Source organism: Meriones unguiculatus, chromosome 4 (assembly GCF_030254825.1).
Source record: "Meriones unguiculatus strain TT.TT164.6M chromosome 4, Bangor_MerUng_6.1, whole genome shotgun sequence".
NCBI lineage: Eukaryota > Metazoa > Chordata > Mammalia > Rodentia > Muridae > Meriones > Meriones unguiculatus.
In genome coordinates this window covers 140614927-140636807 of record NC_083352.1, presented here as the reverse complement: position 1 = coordinate 140636807, position 21881 = coordinate 140614927, and the positions used below count along the sequence as shown (strand labels likewise).

Below are 21881 nucleotides of genomic sequence, written 5' to 3'. Positions count from 1 at the left end.
GAGTTTGACTCCTGAGTTATTTTGAGTTGTTGTTCTTTACAGATATCACAAGCCAACTGATATCTCCAGAAATTTATTAACAGGGTAAGCTGAAATTGAATTCAAGCCTGGTTCTGATACCTAATAACATTAATCTATACCAGCGACATGGGAAGTTATTTTTATCATAAATGAGTGAAGAACCACAATGTGATTTTTAAAAGCAAATGGGATTTCTTTCTGGCATCAGCACAGAGTGGGAAGGTCACATCACTGCCTTTTTGTCTATTTAACCCACTGTTCTAACTCTCCAAAAACTAATAAATAATGGTGTTTACACAACAATAAAATATAAAAATAAATGTGAACCATGCTTGAAGATGTAATCCTTTACTGTTCCTGGCTTTCCTTATACAAATAATATCTGATAACACTGTACCTGCAATCAGGACAACAGTGTGGTGAGACAGGGGCTAGAGCTGTTGACAGCTATGGCCTGTCTCCAGGCCACCTGCAGTGACAGGAGGAGTGTTCTTACACCCTTTCTGCCTCTGTGCTGTCTCCCCCTGAGACCCATGCTGCATCCTGTGTCCATCACAGTATGGTAGACTGATACTTATATGAAATCATTCTTGAAGTCACATCCCTCTTTTGAAGTAAGCTTTTAAATCTTCCAGTTGAAAGTGTGAAACTGAGGCAGAGAGATAATGAAGTGAGCCAACATCAGGCATGGGTCCATGTTTGATAGTACATTTAATGTGTAGTACAGTCTAGAAGGCTATACAGTGTTCCTTTCAGCATTCTTGGCTAGGTTCAAAGCTAACCAAATGCCAGCCTTTGCTTTTTCAATATGTATAATCTTTTCTTCTTTGCATTGCATTAAACTAGAAATGTCTAATGTTTTAAATTTACTTTAGGAAATCTGTTTGCTGTTAAGAGAAACCATTGATTCCAGAGTTAAGGAGTACATGGGCATTTATAAACAGCACAGGCCGTCAAATGCGGAATTCACAAGATCCAGCCCTTTGTCCTTAAAAGGTAGACAACAAGAACTGCGATTGTGGACAAAAAAATAAAGTTTCTACTTTGTAGAGGTTGCAATTATATTGGACTCTGTCGTGTTAGCTTAGTGATACATTAAGAAATATGCTGTAATGAAGATACTGTGTTTGAGTAACAAAAATTCACCAAAAAGCCCTAAAGGGCTTTTAATGGTAGGCAAAATGTATAAAAATAGCAAATAAAACATTCTTAAGGAAACTGTAAAATTTTAAAGGTCTCTTTTCTTTTTTTATTTTTTTTGACAAATAATCTTACAAATGGATTTATACTAATACTGACATAATGTGATTCGCTGTTTTATGCTTTTTAGAATGTTTCCCCATGTGTCACTCTATTTCAAATGTTCTCAAACAGGAGCGGGGTTATTCCCGGAGGACATTTGGAAATGAGAGCATAAAGTTTCAGTTGCTGTTACTGGCAAGGGTTGGGTTGTTACAGGCCCGTAGTGTGCAGAGGCCAGGGGTGGCACTATACCCACAGGACCCAGGGCAGCCCCTTCATAAAGGCCTGAAGGGCAGCATCAGAGACATTCCACCTGTGGTAACACAGGGGTGCCTTTGTCTTTGGGTTACAGGCGAGGAAGCTGAGAGTCAGCTACATTAATGACCAAGTACAAATTGGGTATTTACAGACTTTCAAAGGTACACTTTGGGGAGCATAAATATACTCACATTTTGTACAGTTATCACCATTACCATTGTCCAGTCTGGAACTTTGTACCCATGAATAATGTGTCCTCATGTCCTAGCCCAAGGCCCTGGTTGCAGAGGCCCTTCTTCCTTGCTCTGTTGACCTGACGACTGACCACCTCTCACCTGAGTGGAGTCATATGATCTTTGTCATTTCATTCTTTGCGTTATTTCCACTACAGTTATGTTTTCAGCATTCTTACAGTTACACTTATCAGAATTTTACTTCTTAAATCTTAGAGTGTAGGTCATATTGCCTATTCATTCGTCTGTTGATGGATCATTTCCCTGTTTTGGGTGATATGAACAATGTTGTTGCAAACACTGATATACAAATTATCTTTTCAAGATTTGGGCTCTTTCAAATATACATTTAGAAATTTCTGTATCACAGGATAATTCTTTTGATTTTTTTTGAGGTACTAACATATTGTTTGCCACCATGATTATGTCATTTTATATTTTCACCAATATAAGGGTTCTGTTGTCTCTATATCTTTTGCCAACCCTTTTTTCCTGATATTTTGATAATTGTCATCTTAATATATATGAAGCAATCTCTAATTGTGGTTTTGGGGGTTTTGTTTATTTGTTTGTTTGTTTGCCATTTCCCTACTGAATTGTGATGATGACCATCTTTTTATACACTAGTTGGCTATTCATGTGTGTGTGTGTGTGTGTGTGTGTGTATGTGTGTGTGTGTTTTGAAAAATGTCTGTTTCCTGGTCCATTTTTAACTGGGCTTTGGGGAGGTGCTGTTGTTGAGGGCTTAGTATATTATGCATATTAATTCTTTTTCGGCTATATAATTGACAAAACTATCTCCCATTCTGTGGCTTGTCTTGGTGGTTCACCTTGGTGTGTAGCTGTTTTTTAATGTGCCAAAGCCATTCAGTGAGTCACTTATTTTCTCCTGTTGTTGATGCTTTGATGCTGTGTCTATGGAAATCAATGTGAAGTCTTGATTTGTGAAACTTCTTTATTTTTCCTCTAAAACAAAAGTTCTATGAAATAATAATTAAAAAAAAAACTATTTTACTCAAGGACTTGATCCCTTTTGAGTTAGTGTTTATCCGCGTCATCCGTTTGCATGTGGATGTCCAGTTTTCTTATATCGTTTGTTAAAAAGACTACATCCCACATTGAAGAGATTGAGTAATCATAATAATAACTATCCTACTATTGGAGTGATAGTTTATTTCTGAGTTTTCTAGTCTGCTTTTGTTGTGTTTCTCACTGGTGCCAGTTCCATAGCCTCTTGATAAACTATAGTTTTGTGGTAATTTTTGAAATCAGAAAGCTTAACTCTTTTAATTTGTTAGTCATCCTCAAGATTGTTTTGACTTATTCCAAGTCCAAATTGCTATTTTTGATGACTGTAAAATATTCTGTTAAACATCAGTGTTCTTAATTAATTGATGGAATTTGAATTGCCTCTTACTGTTATTTCAAGTTCAGTTAACATTATAATAATGCATGTATTTGTTATTTTAGTCTGATTTAGTGTTTATTGTTTTGGGGACTTACTTGAATTCTTGTGTGTGTGTGTGTGTGTGTGTCTGTGTGTGTGTGTGTGTCTGTCTGTGTGTGTATGTGTGTGTGTGTTTTACTGGGGCTACATTGGCTATGCAGGTGTTCCACTAATGGGCTATATGACGTTTAACTTTTTATTTTTATTTTTTATCATTTGTTGAATAGGGTCTTCCTGAGTTGTCCAGACTCCAGGCTAGTCCTGAAACTTGTTAACCTCTTGTTTCAGTCTCCCAAATACTAGTTATAGTCATGCACCACACCCAGCCTATCAAAGCTCTTGTGTGTGTTTGTGTATTTGAATGTATAGGTGTATGTCTGTGTACACATATGTGTACAAATGTGTTCAGGCTTTTTGTGCGCATGCATGTGAAGGCACAAGGCCCCTGGCCACTGCTCCACCTTATCTCTGTGGCAGGCTCCCCTGTTTCCACCTCCCCAACCAGGAATTACAGGCAAGCAGTCATGCCCACTGACAATTACATGGATTGTAGGGATCAAACCCCAGATCTCAGGCTTGTCCAAGTGCCTCAATGTCTGAGCCATCTGCTCAGGATTTTTCTTTTGTCCCCTGCAAAGGATTTTTCTTTTGTCATCTGCTCTTGACTTTATCTAGCTGCACTACCACAAGCAGGCCATGTGTTGTCATGCAGCCTCTCATGACCGTTAACCATTAGCAGAATGAATACTGTGTTTAGTGAAGTGAGGTGATAGTGTGACCAGAGGAAGCTAGAGTGGTGCTAATAGAGTATTTCACTGACTCTTGAGAAAAATGTTGTGCCATTTATATATATATATATATATATATATATATATATATATATATATATATATAAAATGTGTGTGTGTATATATATATATATGTAATATGTATGTGTGTCCCACTTTGAAAGTTAACTTTGCAAAAAAACCCCACATTTTGTCACTTCCCTCTTTGAACAATCTTTGTGTGTATCTGTTGAGTTTATACCATGGCCAGTCCCTTTTCCTATAGCCACCAGCCAGTCTGTGTCCCCGTCTTACCTGGACAGCTGTAGCAGGTACCCTCTGGCTCCCTTCCATATGGCCAGTGTGCCACCTTCTGTCCGTGCTACACTCAGACCATCCCATAAAAATCACAAGTCTCCAGAAAGCCAGTCAGGGTATTCTCAGTGTCATCAAGATAAGGACCAAGACCCCTGGGGAACTGCCTGTCAGTTTCTACCTCTTTTTCCTCCTTATGTAAGTGCCATTGACTTAATTCCTGTCTTCTAAGGTTCCACTCACCTGAAGCCTTTGCTCAGATCAGAGCCTTGTCTTCCCTGCTCTGTGATATCTTCAGCTCTCTAGTCACAGTCCACCCAGAGCAGTCACCAGTCTGTAGGCCACAAGTGCCCTGGATTTCTGCTCCTACTGTCCGCCAAACATCTACCTCTCCACAATGGATGAGCTTCCTACAGACCACTTGTCTCTCCAACATGCAGGGCAGCTTGTGATCCCAAAATAAAGCTGTGTGTGTGTGTGTGTGTGTGTGTGTGTGTGTGTGTTGTGTAGGTGACTGGCTCCATTAATGTCTTCATTTTTCCTTTCTTCTTAGGGCTAAGAGTTGCTGTAACTTACCTGACCTTATTTTCTGCAAACCTGCTTTGTTTCTATCTCTGTGTCTTTATTTTTAATAACTTCTCCAATATCTGACAAAGTCCCATCTGAAATTTTTGCACCAGTTCCCTCATTTTCCCTTTCTCTATTCATATATTACTTGGCATTTAATATTTACATTAGTGTGCTGTATTTTATCATAATTGTGTTTTAGTCTATGGAACTGCCTTTCTCTCTCCCTGTGAGGGGAAGGCTGACTTTGGCACCCATTAGAACCTCCTTTCTGTATTACCATGCTGCAGAGAACTGTCTTCAGAGAGCCTGCTCTCCTCACACATGCCTCTCTCTCTCTCTCTCTCTCTCTCACTGGATTACTTTCCTTAGTTGACAAGGTCACCATGAGCCAGTTTCTTTTTTCCTTTTCCAGATCCATATCAGGGTAACATGCCTCAGCATGGCATATAAACTAAGTATGTGATTCTGGGTAAGCCAAAGTTTCCAAACGTGTAACTTTGCTCAATGCTCTAATAAGATTAATGTTATTAATGCTTTGCGTGTTCTTTATAAAAAGTGCATAAGCTCCTCCAAGGCAATTTCCTTAATCTTATTAAAACAAAACAAAACAAAGGTCATTCACAGTCGGTGAACAGCATAACACAGATATTAAGTTCATCCTTTGAGAGTCATTTGACAAGCCATCTCGGTAGAGTCAGTATAAGTTAGGGACTTGAGAACATTTACAAAAATATGTCACACTCAACTCCCACCAGCTTTCCCTCAGCATTTTCCTCTAGTCTTGCCCAGAACTGAGTCTTGCCAATGACTTCAGTTTTTGCCAGATTAGCAGCCTAAACCTCAAACAGAATTGTGCTCTATGACTTCCATTTATGTTTTTATGTGTTCACTGAACTACACACTTAAAGGTTTGGGTTTGTGTTGAGTTGACCTTCTTTTTTCTCTCCTTCTTTCCCTCCTACCCTTCCTCCCTCCTTCTCTCTTCTCCCTCTTTCTTCCTTCTTTCTCTTCATGCTTTCTTTTTTCTTTGTTTCCTAATACCACCCCCTTCATGGTCAGTTCTTGACTCCTGCCATAGCCTCCAGATTTTTCTTCTAATTCATCCATGCCTCTGCTACAAATATGGCCTTTTGGAAGCAGAATTGACAGTCTTCAGCTTGAGTCAGGAACTATAGCTTAAATCCCTTTCAATTTCTTCTGTACTTGGCATAAACCAAAGTGCATCTGCTTCTTGGTTAAAGCTTATAGGATCTGTAAAGCTTATGTGCTTCAAAACAGGACCAGCAGTCACTGTTCTGAAGCATGGCCTCTGCCACAGCATGGGGACAGCTGTAGTATTCATACCATCTTACCACAAAACTGATGTTCATCTGCAAAGCTCAGGACATAGTACCAGATACCTCTGCCCTGCCAGAGAGACTGGTCAGCACATGGCCAAGCCTCGGGCTGCAGAACCGTATTTCATATCTGTTTTCTGGCCTCAAGTGAGTCAATGGAGAGAAAACATTTGGCTTTTACCCTAGGAATATAAAAGTTATCAAAATATTGTAAAAGAGATGAGCCAAAGGTTTGGTAGAATGAATGCATGGTACATCTTACCCACTACAGTTGTCCTCTTGACTTCCTGTTTCTATGAGCTTCCAAGTGATAACACAAGCTATCGCCCACGGTTTCCCAGGTACATAGGACCTGTCGTCTCCAGTAGATAAGGTTCTCATTCCCAGTTTCACTCTACCACAGGCTTTCTGAGTGATAGTTTTGTGCTTTTAATCCCCTCTCCATCATTACAGAAGGTTACATCTGAGTCTTGGTTCATTACTTATGACCATTACCTTTTATTAATCAGTTGCCTTATTTTGACCGAGGGACTTATGCAGTCATGTTTAATCACAGCCCATGCTTTTTAATTCACTTACTAAATTGTGAAGTTAACTGCAACTACTATATTTTAAGCAAAACAAATAGGAAACAGCAGAAATACCTATCTTAGTTCTTGCAGAGGATGCAGCAAGGGCAGTGCAGGTCACGGTACCGTTTTGACTTTTGTGAGCATGAAACATGTAGTTAGTTTATATCTTCCTCCTCTGCATTTGTTTTCTATTCCTTGTGTCTAGCTGATCTGGAGTCTTCACTTTGGGTCTTGAGGGGCTTGAACTATGGCTCTGCCTTGACAGGGTTATACAGGGTTATTCTTGCTCCTTGTTTCGTTAACCTTGAGAATACTTAGTAGGGTCAGGCAGTGCTAATGCAGGCTGCTTTAATCCCAGCACTGGGAACAGAGACAGGCTGATCACTGAGTCTAGGCCAGTCTAGTCTACAGATTGAGTTTCAGGGCAGCCAGTGCTACACAGAGAAAGCCTATCTCAGAAAGGATGGAGGGAGAAGGAGAGAGAGAAAATGCTCTATAAATAGACAAAGAGAATGCTCAGTAGATAATTTCTCTGTAGGCCTTTATCTGTTGCCATGAGCCACCTCTTCAGTTCTTCCTTGGACCTCTGCCAACTTCTGCCAAGTTCTGTCTAAGGCTGAAGAACCTGAAGTAGTTACATGGCATTTTGTACTTCTCTCCCAACCCATGGTTGCTCTTCTGTGTTAAAGCTTTTTTTCATTGAGTCCAGACCTCAACAGAATCGGGATGACAGAAAGCAACTGTTTGCTGAGGTTGTCACTCCTACATTTACTTCTTGATTCCAGAAACCATATGTCTTGCCAGGGCAATATATATTGCTCTACTAGTCAGAGTATAAAGTACATCCTTTAGCCTATCCCGGTTCCACTAGGTCCTGGCTTTGCATTCTGACTGAATTTTCAGTAAACCTCTCCACCATTATATAAGGTTACATTTGAGTCTTGGTTGATTACCTAAGACCATTAACTTTTATCAATCAATTGCCTTATTTTGACCAAGTGACTTATGCAGTCATGGCCTTTAATGCTCTAGTATTTTTAGCCACCTGGCCATCACATAACTTCCTACTCTAGGGCTTTAGTAGTTTATGGACACCATCTGTTCTAATCATTAGTCCTTTCAGTTCTTGATACCCTGAGGTTGTCTCTAGCCCTAAAGGAGGCTACTCAGTTAAGGACTTTGTATAATGCTTTTCCCATACTGGCCAGTCACCACGATTCTGGAGAATGGGGAAATCCCTTGGTAGGTGGTGCCAATCTTATGCAGATCTTCATATAACTGGATCACCATCCTCTTAGCATCCATTGGCAAATTATGCTGGCTGGGTCTAACTCAGTGAACTGTATAGCTGAGTTCTGGTAGAGGAGCCCCACTTTTCTCACCAATAGTCTCTCTCTCTCTCTCTCTCTCTCTCTCTCTCTCTCTCTCTCTCTTAGTTATACCAGCATGAGAATGGCTTTCTGTGTATTGAGATACCAAACATTTCCATCTCAGACTGAGAGAATATGAAATTTGGCTGTTACAAATGCTTGGCAGCCAATCGCCTAGTCCTGGAGACTTTAGAAGGTCTCAGGTGAGACACTGAACTTTCAGGAAACCCTTATTCCCCAAGAAGGGCATAACCCAGTGGCCTTGACCGGCATATCTGGAAAGCTTCCCTGCCGAAGCATCAGTTTGTCTTTCTACTTTGACTAATTTCTAGTCCCTAGAATACAATGCTCTCTCACCTCTCAGTTTTTATACACTGCTTACACTTCTCTGGGAAAACTCTCACTGTTCCAGGGCTGGGCATGGTACAGTCAGATGCTGGGGAGGAACACAGGTGTTGGAAAAAAATAAAGGAATTGTTGCTACTCATTGGTCACCTGCTTCTTGACAGTGTTTCTGAACTGTTTCCATTGCAGCCCAGGTGGAGGTGCTCTGAGTTTCAAATCATTAAGTAGCCTTTTGTTTTCCAAAACCACATCCTACCCAGTGTAAGACTCCAGGGAAGGGACATCACCTAGCACAGACGGTGCTTTTCTTTAACATGTCCCCTCTGGCAGTCCTTCGGCATCTGCCTTCTAGTGCGATTACTGAGTTTCAACCCATCCGACACACGCACAGCATAGGTCCTTGACATAGGCATTTCTATCCGCTTTTCCTCCCACTGGTGGTGATTAAACTTGGGCTTTCTACAACTATGTAAGTGCTCCACTGAATGACTCCAGCCCCAAGCCACTATTTCTAACGCTTCCTCCAACGATGAGAACCAGGCTTGGAGTTGTGTAACTTGTCCAAAGGTCAAGTAACTGATATGTCAGTGGCTGTGTGAAGCACAGCTGTCTAATGTCTGACTGTGTTTCCTTGAAGGAGAGAAGTGTGTGCTTATGCTTTCTTTTAATAAAATTTCCTCTTGTTGTTAAGAAGCCCCCCACCTTTCTTTTAAATTACCCTGGTGCAGGAACAGTATTTTGCTTGAATTGCTATATGTGCACCTTTGTCTTAGACTTTGACTCTCCAGTCTCTGATCTTGAGACAGTGAAATAGACACCCACTCATCTTCTAGTCCAGGGTATGTGCTGTAATACATTGACTATATGGATAGCTGTCTGTTTATGCTTGTGGAACAGTAGGAGTTTTTAAACTGCTTATTACTCTATTCTATATAACCTTTTCTTTCATTTAACAAACTCAGCCCTTTGGAAAATATCATAATATAAATTAAATTTCCCTGGGTATTGTGGTTTCCGTGTGCAGAGGGTTTTGTTTGTTTGTTTGTTTTTGTTTTGTTTCGTTTTTTTCTGATGACTATGCTTTTCAGTTGAATATTCCTCTAACCCTTCTTAGCTGAAGGCTCCAGCCAAACTGCATACCCATCTGCTCATCCATTTGTGGCATCATCCCAGGTAAGCTATGTAAGTGCCCAAGGCAAGAGAACTAAGGCTTCCTCTCCCACCTACCTCCTTTTTAGCCCTTGGTGCTAGGGCACATCACCACCATGTTAGAGAATCAATGGGTGTTCACACAAGAGAAGAAAAAGACAAGAATGGCCAAAACAAGCAAGTTCTTCCTTTTCTTCCCTCTGTCTGAAAACTGTTCCCTTCCCATCCCCAGTGTCTGACGCAGCACAAGATCTTGCCAAAGAAAGCTTTCTCCTGCTCTTCAGACACAGGCTTGTTACGAGCTCTACGCCCTGATGTCCTTCTGAGTGAAAAATGTGTATGTGTGGCATTTTGTTTTATGTTTATTTCCCAGCCTAGGGAAAGCAGAGCCTTTACCTAAGTAAAATCAGTTTTGGAAGTGAACCGTGTTTCCCTGACCAGCCCTTCAATATAAGCCTCAAGAAAGAACACAAACTTGCCATCTAGCACAGCACCTCTGTGCTTTCCTCTACTGCTTCTCCTACATCTTAACAAAAAAGAAAAAAAATGAGACCATATGTCCAGCAACTACTAAATCTCAACAAGCAGAGACCCTTGATAGATAGGGTTTTTATCATCACTATGGTTTTTATCATGAGTTAGTATCTACAGCGGAGCTCTGAGTGCACATCCACAGCAGGAATGGAAGTCACAGACAGAGGGAGTGTAGGCAGTTTCTGCTTCTCATGGTCTAGCAGGGAAGGACTGAAAGAGGAAGAAATAATCACTCATACAGTTTTCTGAAATGTAAACCAGCACAGCACATTTTCAGTTAACTGCTTTGTTAAATATTCTTAATTTTTGTACATTGTTTTTTTCTGTGCATAGCTACTCATGAATTGAAATGGATTTCCCTAGAAACCCTAGTCTGTCATAGAACCTAGCGGAAGCATATGTTTTCTTTATACACATGTGTTTAAAAAGCTTTGGTTATTATTTACATTTCCCCCCACAATGTACTCAGTCAAAACATTTTCTAAGCTTTCATCCACACACAAAAAACTTAAAAGGGCAATAATGAAAGCAAGTGCCCACAAGCCCTCTCGTGAGTATACTGTGGTATCAGCAGAGATTATTTTTCCAAGAATGGGCAATTTGTAAAACTTGAAGTTTTAGGCATTTTATGAAAAGTGTGCTAAAGCAGCAGTGACAGCTCAAGATGCTTTACTCTCTCCAATGCAGAGGAGATGATGCTCACCACTTACTGAAATATATGGATAGCAAGCACAGCTCAGAAGAGTAATGGTACTACTTGTTAGAGTCATATGATAGAGCGATATTGCAGGGTTGCAATGCTTCATCCTTTGTCTACTTCATTTTATACAAAATAAAATACAAAAGAAAATTCTGTGAACAACACAGTGTTCTTTACAACACATGAAGTGCCTGATTCTCTATAGAACCACCGAGAAAGGGTTTGGCCTGTCAGTATAGACTTTATCATTCTATTGGCTGGTGAGTGTTTTCCCTCCCATGGCCTTTTGTCCCTCAATTCATAGTCTGAGAATCATGTTGACTTCTTGAAGCAAAATTGATGTTGCTTTTGCTTAGTTTCAAGTTGCAGTTCCAGCCCTGCTGGGGTGTTATTTTTTCTGAAGCTTTTGTGATGATGTGAATCTCGTATCACTTTGCCTGGATCTCTTTTTTATTTTTATTTAAGTTTAGTTTTTATAATTTATTCATTTTATATCCTGATTGTAGCCCCTCTCTTGTCTCCTCCTCCTCCACATCCCTGCCTCCTCCCTCCTATTCCTCTTCCCTAGTCCTCAGAAAGGGAGAGCCCTCCTCCCCTACCATCTGACCCCAGCTTATCAAGACTCATCAGGATTGCCTGCACCTTCTTCCTCTGTGGCCTGAGTGAGGTAACCTAGGACCGAAAAGACATGCATATTATATACTCTCTTATAAGTGGATATTAGCCATATAATACAGGATAACCATACTACAATCCACAGACTTAAAGAAGCTAAATAACGAAGAGGACCCTAGGGAGGATGCTTATTTCTCAATCCAAAGGACAAAGAGAATAGGCACCGGACGTGGTTGAATAGAGGGACAGGAGCCCACCATAGTTGTCCTCTGAAAGACTACACCCAGCAGGGGATTGAAGCAGATGCTGAGACTCACAGCCAAAGTCTGGGCAGAGCAAAGGGAGTCAGATGGAAGAGTCGGGGGAGAGAAGGACCCAGAGGAGACAGGAGCTCTACAAACAGACCAACAAAGCCAACAAATCTGAGCCCACAGGGCCCCACAGAGACTGATGCACCAACCAAGGACGGTGTGTGGAGAGGACCTAGATGCCCTGCTCAGATGTAGCTGATAAGCAGCTCAGTCTCCATGTGGATACCCTAGTAAGGGAAGCAGAGGCCGTCTCTCACATGGGCCCTGTTGGCTGTTCTTTACCTGGATCTCTTGTGAAGATTCAAGTCTATGTTCCTTTTGCTGGAGCTTTTGTGACATTCCAGTCCTGTGTTACTTTTGTGTTTGCTTAAATCTGATCGCTTTTACAAATGGAATTTTGCTTTTGAATTGCTACATGTCTTGAAACTAGAAAATTCATGGTAGCTCTACCAAATCCTCTATGAGTCTTAGATGCTAGAAGTATCTTGCTGTCAAATGTTGGTTTGTAAGAATGTTTTCAGAGGAGTTCTGTAGTTGGCTAAGAGGCCTACCCTTTATCAGCTCCATGCAGACCAATGATTCATTGGTAGATTTTCCAAAGACATGTCACTTATAGTAGGAATCAGTAAAACTGATTAGCATCCCTGACTGCTAAAACTGGAAGGAAAAGTGATGAAAGTGAAATCTTCCAGCTCATAAATTGAATTAAAAATGTGACCAAAAAACAAAGAAAACCCTTTTTCTTTTAGGGGTCTGCTTTACTTTATTTCTTATTATGACAGTGCTATTTATGCATGCTGGGGGATCAAACCCATGCTTGACACATGCTGTTGTGCCTTCTACCACAAGCTGCGTCCGCAGCCATGCAACAGCAGTCATTAATTGGAAGTGTCGCCATTTCTAATGTTACAACTAGATGCAGGGTCTGTGGCTCTTCACTCTTACATAGCAGGTAAGAGCAGCCCTCACCAATAAAAACTGTAATTTAACTTACCATGTTGGGAACACATCACTTTGGCATATTGGCTTTATATTATCCAGTGGTCTAGTTGCCATATAGCTAATGTGTTTGAATGTATTCAGAGAAGGGTGGAAGGAGAAGGTTGGAAGTCAATGACCAGGGCGTTGGACAGATTATAAGAAGCGTTCTCCGCTCTCTGCTGTAATGCAGTGGCTTTTTCTCATCCGGGCAGGCAGCATATCCTTTTATGAACTAGACAAGATATGGGAAAACTTTGCCATAACCCATATGTTTCTGGATAGTTTGGTGCCCGCTGCTCTGTAGAAGTAGCCTTCTCATGTCTAGCAAGTGTCTGGGTTATTTACCACTTGTCTGTTCTTTATCACCCCTCCTCACCCCCACTCAGCCAGGACTTCTGTGTAGAGAGAGAGAGAATAGTGAGTAAAGCATACAAAAGGGACTGAGTTTGAATCCAGGTTAAAAAAAAAATTGGAGTATGGGAGCACATGCTCAAAATTCCAACACATGAGAGATACAGACAGGCAGATCCCTGACACTCACTGAGTAACCAGACTGGCTTACTTGTAAATTTTCAGGTCAGGGATAGACCCTGTCTCAAAAAACAAGGTAGATAGATCCTGAGGCATGATATTGGAGATTTTTTTTTTTTTTGGCCTCAATACACACATACTCATTCACACATGTGCAAGCACTCATATGTCATAGGAAGGAATGGGAGGGAGGGAAAAGGCTAGAAATCTAATAGATTGAATGTGGTAGGACCCCCTGATTTGCAGGATGTAAAGTGTGAGTGCAGAGCACTGGCACAGAAGAATGTACTCTGGCTGTATTCTTGGGACAAGAGTTGCAAGCTAAATACCTCATGAAGTTTGGAGCCTACCACCTACATGGTGATGGAGGACCCTAGGGATGATGCTTAAATCTCACTTAGAATGGCAAACAGCCAGACATCAGAAATGGTGGAAGAGAGGAAACAGGATGGAGCCTACTATAGAGGCCCCTCTGAAAGTCTCCACCCAACAGGGGATCGAAACAGATGAAGAGACTCACAGCCAAATTTTGGGCAGAGTGCAGGGAGTCTTATGAAGGAAGAGAGGGGTGGGATTAGAGGGACATGGAGCGGACAGGAGCCCAACAAAGGAGAACAACAAAGCTAAAAACCCTGAGCCCAGGGGTCCTGCTGATACTGATGCACCAACCAAGAACTGTGCACAGAGAGACCTAGACCCCAGCTCAGGTGTGGCCAATTGGCAGCTCTTTCTCTTATGTGGGTTCCCAAGTAGGAGGAGCAGGGACTGCCTCTGTCATGAACTTGATTGCCACTCTTTGATCACTTGCCCCTGGAGATGTGGCCTTGCCAGACCACAGAGGAAGAGGATCCAGGCAGTCCTGATGAGACTTGATAAGCTATGGACAGATAGCAGGGGAGGGGAACTCACCCTTTCAGTGGACTAGGGGAAGAGGATTGTGGGGAAGAGAGAGGGAGGGTGGGACTGGCAAGAGTTGAGGAGGCTTTAGTCAGGATACATAATGAATAAATAGTGCAAAAAACCACAACTAAACTAAAGAACTTTCATTCTCAGATTCTCTAATGTAACCTCCTAACTATTCTGATTATTTATAATAAAATTAGACAATCTAAAATTATGATTTGTGGTAACTAAGTATTTTCTATTCACTATTCCTCTTGTGTATAACCAACACAATTTTAAATCAACTATGATAGCTTCTAAACATTGCCTGGGGTGTGCAAGCACCCTTGCGTACCACAGACATTTATCATATCTCTAAATGAATTTAATACAAACTTCTGAGTGAGGTGTTTCACTTGGGCAGTTGCTGGGTTGTTGCTCAGGAAGCAAGTGGAGACACACATGCCAGCTTTAGTACCCTCAACTTTTTAGCTTGTTTAGATTTGCTGTTCTGCCACTGTGCTCTCATTACCAAGTGCCAAAATTTCAGTTTCCAATTTATTTTTCTTATTTATTTATTTATTTTTATTAATTAGACTTTATTCACTTTGTATCCCCCATAAGCTCCTCCTTCCTCCCCTGCCGGTCCCCCCTCCCTCCCCTTTCTGCATGCATGCCCCTCCCCAAGTCCACTGACAGTCGAGGTTCTCCTCTCCTTCTTTCTGATCTTAGTCTATCAGTTGTCATCAAAAGTGGCTGCATTGTCCTCTTCTGTGGCCTGGTAAGGCTGTTCCCCGCTCAGGAGGAAGTGATCAAAAAGCAGGCCAATCAGATTATGTCAGACGCAGTCCCTCTTCCCATTACTATGTAACCCACTTGGACACTGAACTGCCATGGGCTACATCTGTGCATGGGGTTCTAGGTTATCTCCATGAATAGTCCTTGGTTGGAGTATGAGTCTCTGGGAAGTTCCCTGTGTTCAAATTTTCTTGTTCTGTTGCTCTCCTTGTGGAGTTCCTGTCCTCTCCAGCTCTTACTATTTCCCACTTCTTACATAAAATTCCATTCACTCTGCCTGACAGTTGGCCATCAGGCTCAGCATCTGCTTTGATAGTCTGCAGGGCAGAGGCTTTCAGAGGCCCTCTATGGCAGGTTCCTAAGTTGTTTCCTGTTTTCTTCTTCTTCTGATGTCCATCCTTTTTGCCTTTCAGGATGGGGACTGAGCATTTTAGTCAGGGTCCTCTCTCTTGATTAGTTTCCAATTTCTTAAACTGTTTTATTATAAGCCATATAACCTAGTGGAAACTTGGTCTAATCTGTTTTTTGAACGACTTTAGAAAAGTTCTATCTACATTGTTATTGAAACTTAACAACAACAACAAAACACTCCACAAAGTCTGAAACACCACGAAACAGTGACTGCCTGGACTGGGCTGCAGCTTGGCTGGTAGAGTACTTGTCCAGTGTAAACAAAGCCATGGAGTCCCCAGTGCTGCACACTGGGCACATACCCATCATCTCAGCCCATAATAGACAGATGGGAAGATGAGTGCAAGGTCACCCTCAGCTATGAAGGGAGTTCAAGGCCAGCCTGGGATACATGCTCCTTGCTCTCAAAGTGGGTGGGCGGTACCTTGAAGAGATGCTAGTGTTCAGTTTTAAGCAGTGATCAATCAAACTGCATTCTTAGGGTCCAAGTAAATGTATTTAATGTTTCTGTGTTCAATGAATGTGTTTATGTTTGCACAGATATCTGCCATATAAGTTACTACTAAAGAAAATTAAAGTCGCAAGCCTTGAAAGTGGACACCCAAAAATATTATTTTCTTACAAATATTTGGAAGAATTTTGCCTAATTGCAACCAGAAGTCTGACCTGGAAGTCTAGTGTCTTGACCCTCTAGCTGTTTGGTTTCCAATTTGTGGTGTTTTGCTCTCCCCAACTGTGAGAAAATCTATTTTACATGGTTTTAACCCTGTGTATTCTTAGAAACACTGAAGTAGAGAATACTCCCTTGGGGAGAACAACATTCTCATTATTTGCAAGAATGACTTGTAAAAATTTCTCTTAAATAGAAAACATTTTTGAAATAGTTAGAAAATCTTTCTTTATGGGCTCTGTTTGGAAATAAGACATTTCTGAGCTTCCCTTTGAGGTAAAGTGGACTTTGGGTAGATTTTTGCATTGTATGAATTTACCTTTTCATTAGTAACATATATTTTAATCAAGGTGAGGCTTATTAATCATCTTCTTAGAAGAAAACTTTTCCATATGACCCTAATTTTTTTTTTTTCAATGCAGTTTATTCAGGAACCTTGAACAATCATCTGACCCTGGGGAAAGTCAGCCCACAGCTTAAATAGCCTCTGGGTAGCCAACCCCAGCATGCCACGTGGGCAATGCAGATAGGTCCACATACATGGAAGCAAGCCAGATCCTCAGCCTTAGCCAAATGTGGAGTTGTTCGTGACAGAGAGCACTCACCATCGGGAAGGTGGAAGGTGGAAACCAGCTCCATCTTTAAGGTGCGGCATTACGCAGCTCTCTACAGTTCCCCCTTTTTGTTTTAGACGCATCAGGCAAGAGTAGAGGTCTGATCTCTGATATTAGAAATAAATTGGGACTTTGTACCGATGTTCATTTAGGTGTCATCCACCCAAAGAGCATCAGACCCGCCCAATACCTTTTTCTCAGAGGCGGGACCTGGGGCATCAACCCGCATGCAATCAGAAATGCTCTTCTCTGGGTCGAAAGCGGGTGACCCTGAGTGCAGTGCTCAGCCTCGCATCCTGAGCATAACATTTTAGCTTTTTATGGTAGTCAACCATGCTTGGGGAGACTGTCCTGCTTCAATGGCTGTAAAGGCCTGAATGGTTATGGCTGCATCACACTGTTGTGAGACTCTAATCTTGCATATATACCACAGGCAAACCAAGGAGACCAACACCAGAAGGCCTGCTAACGCTCCCATGCCCGCCCATTCCTTCAGATGATTCATGGCTGCAGCAATCCATGATGATAATCCTGTGGCTAGTCCTGCGTCCACTCTGGTAGAATTTACTGTGACGATGGCCACTCTCAGCTCCATCGTAGTATCGAATTCTCCAGTCCAATTACCTAAAATGTAGCTAGACAATTGTTTAGACAGATTTGCAGCACAGGGAAAATTCTCATGTTGTATGCTAGTGACTCAAAGTCCAGCATACTTTCATTGACAGTCAAGTTGAGCGATTTGCCATAGGGTATCAATTTGCTCCTGCACGAGGTCAATCCTCTGATTGAACACCATCAAGCCTCCTTTTAGTTGAGCATTAATTCCTTTTTGTACATCTAAGGCATGAGCTACATTGGCTAAAAGGTTATTCAGAGTCTGAGCAGTCTGCCCAGTATGACTCCTAGCTAATGCCGCGGTGGTAGCTCCAACAGCTGCCAATGAGATGGCAGTAACAATGGCGGCTGTAATTCCAAAATCCCTTTTCTGTCTGAAGAGAGTCATAGCGTGAGGGGCATCAACGGGCACAGGCACCCAGCGAGGCATGCGAGTAACCAGCTAGTAAATTTACTAGCATTCCAGCATTGGGCAAAAAAGCAAGTATCATTACCACAATTACTTGGCTCTATCTGGCTAATAATGAATAGAAATGGAGGATATAAACAAACAGGTGTGGGCTTATAGGAAATATTATGAGAAGCCTTAACCCCCTCGTTGGAACATCCTGCATCAGTTCTAGAACTAGCAATGGTGGTATCCGAGGTCTGAGTAGGTTCAGGAGACCATTGCCCCCAGGGGCGAGACGTGCTCCATGTAAATTGATTAACTCCATGTTTTCCTCCACTTTTGAAAGTCATTTAAGGTTCTTAAATTATTTTTCCCTTTTTTTCTTTTAATTTTTCATCAATTACACTTTATTCATTCTGCATCCCCCCATAAGCCCCTCCCTCCTCCCCTGCCAATCCCACCCTCCCTCCTCCCTCTGCATGCATGCCACTCCCCAAGTCCACTGATAAGGGAGGTTCTCCTCTCCTTTCTGATCTTAGTCCATCAGTTCACACCAAAAGTGGCTGCATTGTCCTCTGCATATGGCCTGGTAAGGCTGCTCCCCCTCAGGAGGAGGTGACTAAAGAGCAGGCCAGTCAGTTCATGTCAGAGGCAGTCCCTCTTCACATTACTATGTAACCCAATTGGACTCTGAACTGCCCTGGGCTACATCTGGGCAGGGGTTCTGGGTTATCTCTATGAATAGTCCTTGGTTGGAGTATGAGTCTCTAGGAAGTTCCCTGTGTTCAAATTTTCTTGTTTTGTTGCTCTCCTTGTGGAGACCCTGTCCTCTCCAGCTCTTACTATTTCCCAGTTCTGACCCTAATTTTTAATTTATTAAATATTTCTTTTTTTTCTCTAACCTTTTTAGAAAAGTTAAAAAAAAAAAAGGCTGCACTCTCTTGGGTGTGTCCATGTTCTATGGTATTCTGGTAATTCAAGAGAATGGTTAAGCTGCTCAGTGGGCAAGGAGGCCTTCAACATTCATGCCTCAGTGAGCATGTCACATTAGATAATGGGAACACTGTTGCCATGTAGCTCTGTGATTGTTCATATATCCCCATTGCAAAAGGCTTCAGTTGTTTCTTCTCCTCTTCCTCCTTTTTTTTGGGGGGGGGCATAGGGTTTTTCTCTGCAGCCTTGGCTGTCCTGGAACTTGCTTTGTAGATCAGGCTGGACTTGAACTCAGAGATTTGCCTGCCTGTACCTTGGGACTGCTGAGATTAAACGTACGTGCAAACCTTTACCCCCTACCCCTACCCCGCCAAAAGAAAAAAGCTTTTGTGTTTTCAGTTAGAGTAAATTCTCTCTTTCCCTCCCTCAGCCCCCAACTCATCTTTCTGTATCTGTCTCTCTATCGTTGTGTGTATTTAAGTGTTCCATTGTGCTTACCATGGTATGCATGTGAGGCAGAGAACAATTTTGTAGAGTTGATTCTCTCCTTATACCATTACATGAGCTCTGGAATTGAACTCTTATCAGGGTTACATCATCAAGCCTTTACCCATCTTGCTGGCCTAGAAATCATTCTTAATTAGAAAAAGGAACACTGGCAGTTCCCATTCATTAGCTGAATATTTTCTTTCCATTTTTACTGTATTATCAGATTTGTGCAACATTTCATTACTGCATTAAGGAGCCCTTGGACATATTTACAGTTTCATCCATTTCTGCTGATGCACCTCCCACCCCTATCCTTATAGTTTACTTTGTGGACATGAACATTTCATGTAGTAGAATCACACACCAAGTGGTTCTTTGTAACTGGCTCTGTCACTAGGCACTGTGCTTTAAAAATGCATTCCTGTTGTATATGTCCAGTCATAACTCCATTTCTTTGTGTGTGTTCATTTGTGTGCATGTATGTACATGGATGCTTAAGCATGTCTTTAGAGATCAGAGGTCAACCTCTGGTGTCATTCTTCTATTTCTCAGGTGCCTTTCCACCTTTTGTTTGTTTTTCAAGAAAAATTTTAAATTTTATTTATTGTTTTGGGAGAATTCATCTGAAAAAAGCCAGATGTTGTGGCAGATCCCAGGCTTGTAAATTCCAGCATGGGGAGGGCAGATCTTTAGAGCTCAGTGGCTAGTCAGTGAAGCCAGGGAAAGACTCAGTTTCAAGGAAACAAGGTGAGGTCAGTAGAATGGCTTAGCAGGTGGAAATGCTTGTGCAAACCAGATGTTCTCAGTTCACTCACCAGAACACATGGTGGAAGGGAAGAACTAACTGGGAGTGTTTTTTGTTTTGTTTTGTTTTTTTCCAGATGGATTCTGGAGCTTAAGCTTAATTCGTCAAGCCCATATAACAAGTACTACACTGAGCGAGCCCTGTTCGCACTCTACTTTATCGGCATTTAATTTCCAGATACTGTCCCATCCAGTGATCACAGTGCCCTTTATCTATGCATCAATTTACAGACAATCTGAGCTTCCTGTCTAAAATTAATGTTTTAACCTTCCTCCCATCACTCTCTCTCTGATGCACCAGGCCTGAGGATGGCTCACAGGGTTCCTTAAATACTACCCAGTGCTCTGCACTATTGGACATATGTATAGTAAGTACATATGTGAAGGTTTTGAATGGGTATATTTTCATTTCTCATTGGTCCATACCTAGGAATGAGATTTGGGGTTTATTTTTTATTTCTGTAGTTAGGATCTTAAGGAACGTACAGACTATTCCAATAGCTACCCTATTCTCCAGTAGCTACACTATTCTGTGTTTGCACCTGTAGGACATAAGGATCCCATTTTCCATATGTTCCCACCAGCACTTACTACTGCCATTTTGATTATACCATCCCAGCAGTTGTGAAATGGCATCTAGGAGTTCAAATTTCCATTTTCTAATGGCTAGTGATGCTTATCCTTATTTGAGTATTTATTGACCATTTAATATTCTCTTTAGAAAATGCCTGTGAATTTCTATGTCCATTTTAAGTGGTCTTATCACATGGGTGAATTGAAATATTTTCTCCTGTGTGTTGTCTTCTCTCTTCATAGCTTTGAACTTTGACTGTTATCGCATTAATCCATTTTTTATGTTATCAGCCCATGAACTTCATATCTAAGAGACACTGTGGTCTCCTAAATCACAAAGGAGTGTTAGTTTTAGAAGTCTTATAGGTCTCCCTCTCATAAGTGGGCCTTTTATCTGTTTAGTTAATTCTATATGTAGTATGAAGTGGCGGGTCACATTACCCTTTCTTTAGGTGGACATGCAGTTGGGTATCTTACTACAAAGATGATTTCAACTTCATTAAATCTCTGGCTACTCTATTGAAAAGCAAGTGACGATACAGTGAGCGCTTGCAGAGTTTCTGTGCAGCTGCTTCGCCAGTGTTACACTCACTCAGTCACTGTCGCTTCATGGAGCAACTCTAAGATCAGATTCTCATTCATTTAAAGAGGTTAAACACACACACACATGCACAGAGACAGACAGACAAAGAGACACACGGAGAGAGCGAGAGGAGGAGGAGGAGGAGGAGGAGGAGGAGGAGAGTGAATAAGTATACTCCTGAGCTATCACAGACTCCATTCTTTTAAGACCTCTTTTTATCTTCCTTGCAGAGTTAAACTGCCATTTGCTGTTTATCTCCTGTCTTAGTTAGGGTTTTATTCTGTGAAAAGACAACATGACCATGGTGAACATTTGCCTATAAAGGCAAACATTTAATTGGGGCTGGTTTATAGTTTCATAGGTTTAATCCATTATCCTCATGGGGGGAAGCATGGCAGCATGCAGGCAGACATGGTGCTGGAGGAGCTGAGAGTTCTCTATCTTGATCCATGGGCAGCAGAAGGAGTCTGTGTGCCACATTGGGCATAGCTTGAACATAGGAGACCTCAAAGCCTCGCTGCAAGTGATACACTGTCTCCAACAAGGCCACACCTACATCAACAAGGCCACACCTCCCAATAGTGCCATTCCATATAGGCCAAGCATTCCTATTCAGACCACCACAGCTCCAGAGTCTGTTTGGGGCCTGGAGATGTGACTCAGTGGATAAGCGCTCTGGCTTTATAAACATGAGATGAGTTTGGATCCTAGTACCCAAGCCTCCTTTGACACAAAAAACCAAAGAATTACTGGGCCTTGCTGGCTACTAGCCTATTGAGGTTTAACAGGAGACTTGTGTTAGGAATAAGTTGGAGTCTGA

General features: G+C 41.7%; 1 protein-coding gene across 1 annotated transcript in view; it reads left to right on the top strand.

The window, feature by feature from the left end:
• Slx4ip (SLX4 interacting protein) overlaps window positions 1–21881 on the top strand; it is a 174940-nt gene that overhangs the window by 114499 nt on the left and 38560 nt on the right. Inside the window, exon 4 of the mRNA XM_060383199.1 lies at window positions 897–1017. Coding sequence (XP_060239182.1) covers window positions 897–1017 — 121 coding nt within the window. The remainder of the gene's footprint in view (window positions 1–896; window positions 1018–21881) is intronic.